General features: G+C 37.5%; 1 protein-coding gene across 1 annotated transcript in view; it reads right to left on the reverse strand.

Annotated features, from left to right (window-relative positions):
- Positions 1-1,134: 1,134 nt before the first annotated feature.
- The window catches only part of LOC140937666 (tetratricopeptide repeat protein 16-like), an 8,244-nt gene continuing 288 nt past the window's right edge, over positions 1,135-9,090 (reverse strand). The window contains exons 1-11 of the mRNA XM_073387225.1: positions 8,972-9,090; positions 7,782-8,117; positions 6,949-7,078; positions 6,440-6,553; positions 5,915-6,015; positions 5,513-5,671; positions 5,299-5,387; positions 4,008-4,252; positions 3,085-3,292; positions 2,083-2,222; positions 1,135-1,624 (exon numbers count right to left, since the gene is read on the reverse strand). The exon at positions 8,972-9,090 is cut by the window's right edge and continues 288 nt beyond it. Of these exons, the coding sequence (XP_073243326.1) occupies positions 1,448-1,624; positions 2,083-2,222; positions 3,085-3,292; positions 4,008-4,252; positions 5,299-5,387; positions 5,513-5,671; positions 5,915-6,015; positions 6,440-6,553; positions 6,949-7,078; positions 7,782-8,117; positions 8,972-9,090 (1,818 nt within the window). The 3' untranslated portion in view covers positions 1,135-1,447. The remainder of the gene's footprint in view (positions 1,625-2,082; positions 2,223-3,084; positions 3,293-4,007; positions 4,253-5,298; positions 5,388-5,512; positions 5,672-5,914; positions 6,016-6,439; positions 6,554-6,948; positions 7,079-7,781; positions 8,118-8,971) is intronic.

Raw genomic sequence — 9,090 nt, forward strand, 5'->3', positions numbered from 1 at the left:
CAACAGGATGTGTTGAAACGGACGCAACATGTAACATCCAACAATGTTGGGTCCGTTTACACATAGTCTGCTACACAGCCGTTTTTAGTGTCGTCACGCAACGCTCCTCCCCACAAAGTTAGTGGGGAGGAGCGTTGTGTGACGACTCTTAAAACGGCTGTGTAGCAGACTAGTTTACACAGGGCTTACAGTCAAACCAAGTCAAGCGTACCCCCCAAGATTCTATTAATGAATTGATTATTTGAAAAAATGTATCCGTTTGTCGTTCCCGTAACTGGTGTCAAATTCAAAGCGGCATTTCTGCATCGATCTGCAGGCGTAATGAGCAGTGAATATTTTACGAGAACTTCTCTGTATTTGGTCAGATTGGAAATCTTTGAATGCATTAAGCTTCTTAGAAGACATTTACATCAATTTCAGGAAAATGGAGCTGGTAGAAATTTCATAACTGCCTCGCGTGTGAATTCACGGCTCATTACACATGCAAGAATGCAGTGATCAATCTGAAATCTACAACTAGCAACGGATTCAACTTTTGAATAATAAATTCATTAATGTATTCTTGGGGGGTACGCTTGACCTGGTTTGACTGTAACGGATTTCATAACCATTCCACTTCACAGCAAGGAGCCCAAAAGTGTGACCTCCTTTAATTAATTCAAATTCTTTTCATGCAGACATTAACCAATCAGATGTCGAGGAAAGTTTCTACCTGGCTTCTGATTGGATTAAATCTGCACGAAAGAATGTGAATAAATCAAAAGCGGTCACACTTTTGGGCTCCTTGCTGTAATAACTATGTTAAAAGGAAATACGACTACCCTAAAAACGCGTGCGTGGTAGGCTACGGTCGAATACATTTCGAACATTATAACGTTGTTCTTTCTTGGAACAATACGACCCTGTTGAGAGTTTTTTTCTCTGCTATAACTATAACCGGAATCATACCGTCTATAACGAAGAAGGTTTCAATAACACGAGTAAAGCATACTGATAATGAGGGCGTGACCGCATAAAGTTGAGAAACGAAAATCCAGAGTCATGTGAACAAAAAAAGGTGAGATTCAGCAACCAGAAATAAAATACACAAATTATGTCTTTATTTAACTTTTAAGTCAAATAATAATAAAAAATACAATATACTATTTCGTTCTTCGCATATTTTTACATTTTTACACATTTTTCACTAGAACCTTTATTTTTTTCTAATTCCGCAGCTCTCCAACGAGGAATGTTCATAAAGAGCGTTAATACCTAAGTTACGTGTTTCACCTCTGTAAGTTGTAGTTTTCCGAATTTTGGCAATGAAATAAGGATGTAACCGCTTAGAAGTAGAGAAACTTCTAGTACCAAAGAAAAGTCTTTTTAGGATGTTACACGTAGATATACCTAAATGAGAAGCAACGTACTCGATCTAAAGAAGCTTTCACAGTGTCTTGGTCGGTTATTAGGCGAGCTGAACCAAGGCCTTTTGATCCTTAGCTCTTTTCTCAGTCAAGCCATCAAACTTTACTACACTTTTTTCCGCGTGTACCGATGAACTGTTGAACTTGGACTGGACCCTTGGACCCTTGAAACTCAGATCTTGACGAGCGCTCAAAGCTCTTTGTACTATTTTGGTGGCCTACAATAGAACAACAAGTGTAATTAAAACAATTTTCTTGAAGCGGTACCAGCTTCTTGTTTCTTGCTTCTTCTTCAGTCGGACCTCCGTGTTCCGATCTCGCCGAAAAATGTATGCGATATTATTGCTTTGGAAACTGTAAGATAATGAAATAACAACTTTGTGCATTTACGTTGATAAATATTCCAATACTGAAATTCTCGCATTTTGTTATTGACACAATTTATATTATTCGTGGAAATAGGACTTCGAGTCGGGTAATTCAGGGTAATCGGGCGAGTAATTTTAAGTGGGCCTCGCGCGCCCGGCTACTCTCTTAATTGTTCTCCATACAGTCTTATTGACATTTGCCATTACTAATGTCAATATAAAAAGAAAAGAAAAGAAAACTTCATCATAGCTAACCGCCTAACGTATGGCAAAAAATGTCTCAATACAATTCTAAAAATTCAGCTAACCTTTTTCTTTCCTTTAATGATGCTGATGTGAAAATCTTGTTCCTCCATACATGCGCGCACTTCAGGAAACACGGAACCTCTAATCGGTGGAAGAACTGATTTACCACTAAACTTGGCTGCTGCTTCAGAATTCTTCGCACCTAAACAAAGCCACGAAATAACAACTTAACTTGCCTTCTACTGATTGAAAGTTCCAAAGATTTTGCAACGTTCTACTATTTCTAATGTTCATTTACTTCTATATGCTCGCTATAAAATGCCATTCAAAGAGGTTTTTTGTCAGTTCACAATCACCTTGCTACTTTGCCACAGTCTGTGCAAGGAGAAACAATTTCACACTGTTTTTATCAGCCACTTAAGTAAAACAAAACCAATACAACTGGCAGTAGCCTCCCACGCAGGCGATTTTAGGGGAGCTTGTATTTCGTCGCTCCCTACAACGAAATACGAGCTCCCCTAAAAACGCCTGCGTGGGAGGCTAGACTGGTTTTGGGACTTCTTTTAGTCTTATAAGGGTTTCTTTGATCGTTTGTCTCAAACTGGATTGTCACATAGATATTAATCGCGACGTATTGACCGCGTACTGCAGGTCCTCATCAGGCGATAGTGTTGATTTACTGAGTAGAACTATTTATACCACCGTGGTTGTTAGTGATTGGTGTATTACGAACCTCGCTCATGGTTGGTGGGTTTTGATCCAGCAATGTTGGCATTATTAGAGGAGGAAACTGTTCTAACTGGTATAAATAGTTCTACTCAGTAAATCAACACTATCGCCTGATGAAGACCTGCAGAACGCGGTGTACACGTCGCAATCAATATCTATGTGACAATCCTGAGACAAACGATAAACGAAACCCTTTATACACTTTATCCAGGATAAACAATATCTTTCTTTACATTTTTTTTACTCTTGGTCATAAAAATTGCCTTGAGAGTAGAGCTGATGGAGAAAAGAAGACCCTTGTTTTAAATTGAATACCTAACGTCAAATGACAGTACCTGTGGCATGCTGGGAAAGTTGCAGATAACTACTTGTTTCTCGAATGGAAGCCTCGGCCTGACGTGCAGCCGCCATTCCCATGTGACTCTTCATGACGTCAGTAATGGCTCGGCCCGGGAACAGCCTCGAAAAAATGGACACGATTTCCTTGTTCTCGGGGTCTAAATACAACGACACGAGAACGTCGTGCCGAGCACCGTCCATGTCCTGAAGGAGAAAAAAGTTGATAAATACTCTGTGGTTTAAATTCACTGTAAAAGGCAGCCCTCTTTTTAAAACACTACCTTATGTCTGACCGGCAAATTAATAGTTCCCGATTTCTTAACCCACAGTGGTAGCATATAGTACAAATCTTCAGACCGAAACTGTTAAAAATTTAACTTCTGATAGAATAATAACGATGTGGCTTCCAGAAGGAGGTAGAATACTCCATCAAGACGAGTCCCCACCCACCTACCCTTAGCAAAGTTCTTGGTGTAGAAGCCAATTTGTAACCGACAAAATTGTCTACAAGTTTTTATAATAAGAGAAGCTTGCAGTGTGAACAGTTTACATATGCTTAGAAGAGCTTCGGAAGGATTGAAATGCCGTTCGTGTTTCTCAATGTAGTCATTACACTCCAGAGCAGGTCTGGCAGTAGGAGACGTTTTAGACAGAATTTCGGGAAAAAAATACCGTTTTAAGGATACGACCCAATAGTCAAAATATTGATGTAACTGAAAACGTTTCGAAGAAGGCGGAAAACCGACGTTTTTGGTTAGATTGCGACGATACATCAATAAATGGGACCGAAGAATCCACTCTTTGGTAGCGCTTCACTCCTTGCGGTTAGTCAGGCCTCCTCATCCCTTCATGTGGCGAATAAAGGTCTCAGAAATAAAACGAAAAATGTGTTCAATCAAAAATCCTTCATTATCGTTACCTCTATCATGTATCTGGCCCTGGCACGTGACAAGTAATAGGCACCTATCCGAGGATTGTACTGGATGGATGTTGTAAGGTGATCAATAGCTTCAAGGTAGTGCCTATCATAATACTCCAGTATTCCAAACTCGTTATACACAATGGAAAGTCGGCACCTGACAGACCAATCACTGCTGTCCATCTCTAATGCCTGTTGATAGTCTGACAGGGAAAAGTGAAGCTCATTCAGGCGAAAGAAGCAGTCTGCAAAATCAAAAGTGATTATGATAAACATGTGAGCCATGAAGGTTCTTAAAGGAAGTGCATCGTGTTTTCTTGGTGTTGATTTAAAAATAATGGTCCAGACTTGGTTACCCTACTTCTCTAGCTGAACTGTAAGTGCATGTTTAACTCTTCAAGATGGTCGTTAAAAAGACTTGAAGGTTACTGGAAACTGCTTATACACTGCAAGTACCTGCATGCCATCCAAGTAAGTGGGAGATGGATCAAACTTTGGAAAAAAAAAACTGGATCAACTTTTCAAACTTAAGCCTGGGGAATAAATCGTTAATTATATGCTTCCTTTTAAAAAGATAAAACATATCTTATATCAATTGAATTCCAAAAAAATGGTCCAGTTTTGTTATTTAAGATTATAATGAGAGATTGAAACTGACTCCTGTTGTCTGTTGCTACGGATGGCCGGGATTCACATGAATGGGCCAATTTTTTCATGTTTTGATGCTACTTTACGCCCGCTAAAATCACCAAAAGATTATCACAGTCAGTCCTCCCTGATGAAATTCGTTTGATATATGATGCTAAAGTAGCATTTTGGCATTTTATCTGGTCACAAAATAATGACACTTATTAATGACTTTTATTAGCACAGAATTGACCTAAAAAAGCAATAGCCTCGAGACATGACTGCTTTAAACCTGCTGTTGCCAAATTCAGTACTTGTAATGATTAAAACGCCTAGCCTTGTTTTCCCATGGGGGGTATCACTAGTTAGCTAGCTACTGGTGACCTGAAGCAGAAATATTTGAAAGCATGTCAGCCAATGTAGAATTCTCTTCCAACTACAGTGGAACCCCTCCTTATGGCCACCTTGGTAATACGGTCACCTCATTATTAGAGCCACTGTTTTTTGGCTACATGGCAAAACGGCCAGACATTTTCTTGTAAAGAAAAACCCTTGTTGATACAGTCATCCGTTAATATGGCCAAAATTTTTCATTGGTGACAATATTAACGGGGTTCCACTGTACAATATTAATATAATAATATTATCATGGTAGTGTATTTACCTCCTCTGTTGATGTAGAGTCCCTTTTCTTTCTTTTCTCCTTTGATAGCTTTGTTTAACAGTACTACAGCTTCATCATAAAATCCTTTACTATAAAGCAAAAATGAAAGAAGAGTTTTAGGATAACCACAACCATACACAAACCCGTGTTACGGGTTCCTCCTCCAAACATCCAGCAAGGCTATCAGTGAAGATAAACACCAGTACTTTCTCACCTAAAACACTCAACAGCAAAGTCGTTGTAACATAGTAAAAGCTGTCTCTGAGCTTCTTTGTACGTAGTGTTAAATTCATCATGGTCTGTCTTGTCCATGGCTAAAAGATAATCATCTATTGCAGCATTAAAATCACCCTGTCTTCTGTGAAGAGCACCACTGAAAACAAAAGATGTTTGAAATTCATTACAAAATTTTTGTCTACCTGGTAATTCACTATTTTCCCTTGTCTCAAACCATGGCTGCTGCAAATATCCTGCTGTAAACCCGACAGAACTCAAACACATTAAAATGCAACCATGATATGCATTACTTTTTCAAGTTTTCACCTTTCTTTCAAATCTTTCCTGCCAATCCAAGTGTGCTTTCGGCAAGCTTTATATAGTATAGTTGAAGACTTACCGAAAGACATGAAAATCCGCCACTGATGGATTTGTTTCTATGGCAATGGAGATTTTAGACAAAGCCTCTTTAACTTTCCCCAGCAAATGCAGCTGTATGGCCTGGTTCAATAGAAAAATCATTGTTCAGTAATTTTAATTACAATGCACTGTGCTTGTTTTTAATATTTGAACAAGACCCCCATAGAGGGGGTTCATTAGGCTGCCGATTGTGCAACGCAGTGGTTTTAATATATATACATGTAATGTTTTGAGAAGTATAGATTATAATCACACTTTTTTTCTGGCTTTTCTGGCTTTTTTCGACAGAGAAAGCCCATTTTATAGTTGGGTGCCACAGGCAGCCCAATAATAATTATTATTATTACTGACAAATATTCACCAGAGTGCACACTGTGTAATTTGCTGAGCCCTGAAATGGCCAGGTAAAAATTCATCATCTTTCAGTGACACAGCTGAGGCATAATATTTTTTCACTTGAAATTCCCAAACTCAGCACTAAAGAAGGCAAAAAATTCCGTCCTACCTGCTGTCTGCTATCCTTTGCTCTCTTCTCCAGTGAGGCCATCAGAGACTTGGCTTCTGCATTATCTGGGGCAAGTGCTAACGCATCTTTAACATCATAGTAACAAAGTGTGGACTATGGAAACAAAAACATCAGTCTCATATATAAAGTATAATACAAAATCAAGCATGCAAACAATCAGTGTCATACATTTAAATTAAACAATCTGCAGTTAAGATGGACAATAAATTAAAAAACAACACTTTGTTTGATGTTATTTTTAAAGCTATAAGAATGCAAATGACTGGTAAGAAATGCTAATAATGCTATGAGGCTTGGTAAAAATTAAATAATGCACAATACTTGCATGCACATTACCACAAGTTTACAACTTCCCATAACTAATTATGTTTATATGTATTATATTTTTAACTTTAACTTCACCAAACTGAAAATAGTTTAAGGACTGCTTCTAGATTAAATCTAAATTGTCCGTACAGGTTTTATTTAAAAAACTTAAATGTACTTACATTTCGGAAAAGCTCATGAAGTCTGGCTCTCATAATAAACAGGTCAGGATTCTCAGTTTCTTCCTCAAGTCTTTTATTCACAAGTGCCAAACACTCTCCATGTCGCTGAAGAGCAGCCAGGCAAGCCACGCTAGAAAAGAAAAGACTCCCAATTTTTACCCCTCTTAAAATATTAAAAATTACCATTAAATGAACGTTAATCTGCATGATTGCATGTTAGTTATTGGTTCTTGATCTACCTGAGGCTGTAGATTCTATCATCTCAAAGTAAACTATATGAGTGCATGGCTGAATCACTCTGACAATCTTTTTCTGATTGTAAATTTTTTGTTTCACTCCCAATCAATGCAGCACTAGAGTTTCCTTTCAAATTATCCCCTTAAAACTGATAAAATGTCAGTATGTGCAATAATTATTGATAGACTGTAAAAGTATGCCAAAGAGGTCTATTCAAATGGTCACACCATAAAATCAAAAATTAGAACTTAAGTTAACGAATTGTTTCATTGTGAGAACAGGTTATAACAAGATCGTTCATCACTCTTACTCTGTCTTTATGGAGGATGATTAAATCCTATAGTGTCACCATTTAAGTGACACTTCTTTGGTAAAACGTTTGCACAGTGCCATTCATTTCGAGGGATTTTACAAAATCAAGAAACTTGTCTGAATTTTTTGTGACTTTTTATCTTTTGCCACTAATGTAAGTGCAAAAGTTAATACCAATTTATTATCATTGATTTCAGGAGAGAAAGATTACACTACCAAATGTACAGCAACCACTAATCTAAGATCTCAGAAAGCCCAGTAAAATAGGAAGATAGGCATGTTACCTTCTGGTATGATAGCCAATCACCTCTGGCTTCATTTCTGCAGCTCTTGAAAAAGATTCCAAAGCCTCTCCGTAAAGCTTTTCATCAAATAAACATTGTCCTTGAAGAAAGTACAGAAATGCTAATCTGGAATATGTCTGATCATTGTCTGGGTCTAATATACATGCTTTCTTGTAGTTTAAAATTGCTGATTGAAAGTCACAGATCTGCAAGTAACTTTCTCCTCTTGAAATATAATTTTTAACAACTTCTGGTTTGAGAGAAATAGCCTTGTTGAAACAAGATATGGCTTGATTGTGTTCATTCCTTTCAGCTAGACTTGAGCCCTCAAAAAAGCTGAAAATAAAAGATAGCAAACCCTGTATCAGATCATCCAGCTGTAAGTAAAGACATTTTATACAAAGCCTCATATTTACTATAGGGTACCTAATCGTACATAGGTAAATGGCCAAGCTTTATTTAAGACAGCAGCCTAGGTTTCTTGGGAATTTAATACTACAATAGGAAACTGGTCACTTTTTATACAAAGTTGTTTTGATACATGTAATTTTAATACACACTCAACCAGCAAGAGTGGACAACAATTTCTACCACTTCAAGGTTTCCTCGTAAACAAGAAAACCTTTTCAATTAATGCCATATTTATTGGGCTATAAGCTGAGCGATTTTTACACAAATTAAAGCTCAAGTTACGGTATCCGTTGTTCTTTAAGCCAAGTACGTAAAGCTATTTAAACCTTGACTGCATCAACTTGTATCAAAAGGATCAGCAAGCTTACATTCTATTGCCACCTGTAATCTTAAAAACTTCACCTGCTTGGAAGTAGATTATTAAAGTAGGGCTGTCACTAAGATGATTTGTAAGCACAACACTTTGCATTAATACCATAAATGATATCTAAGAATAGTTTTGAGCTGTAATTCAAGAGCCCTTTGCTGGGCGCAATTTCTCACAATTTTGAATACTACTGGTGGTATTTATTTAATATGCTGTTATTTGTTCATATGTACCACAACTGCAATAAATAAAAAAAACCTGAGAAAATGTCCCTACGTTTTACAAGTGGATACGTTAAATCAAGGTGAAGCATTGCTGATCTCAGCCAATAAAATTGCAAAAATTTTTCTAGGGTATCAGTATAATGTGAAAGAAGTTTATTTGATTAAGTTATCTTGGCCTGCAGACTTACTGTTCTTCAGCTTTTGTGTCTATCACTGTTTCTGTTGTCAAAATTACAATGGATTTTCGCCGGTACTGTGAATGCGGAGTATTTGTGGTTGGAACCAGTTCAGCCAGTCGAAAAGAGTT

Source organism: Porites lutea, chromosome 5, assembly GCF_958299795.1.
Source record: "Porites lutea chromosome 5, jaPorLute2.1, whole genome shotgun sequence".
NCBI lineage: Eukaryota > Metazoa > Cnidaria > Anthozoa > Scleractinia > Poritidae > Porites > Porites lutea.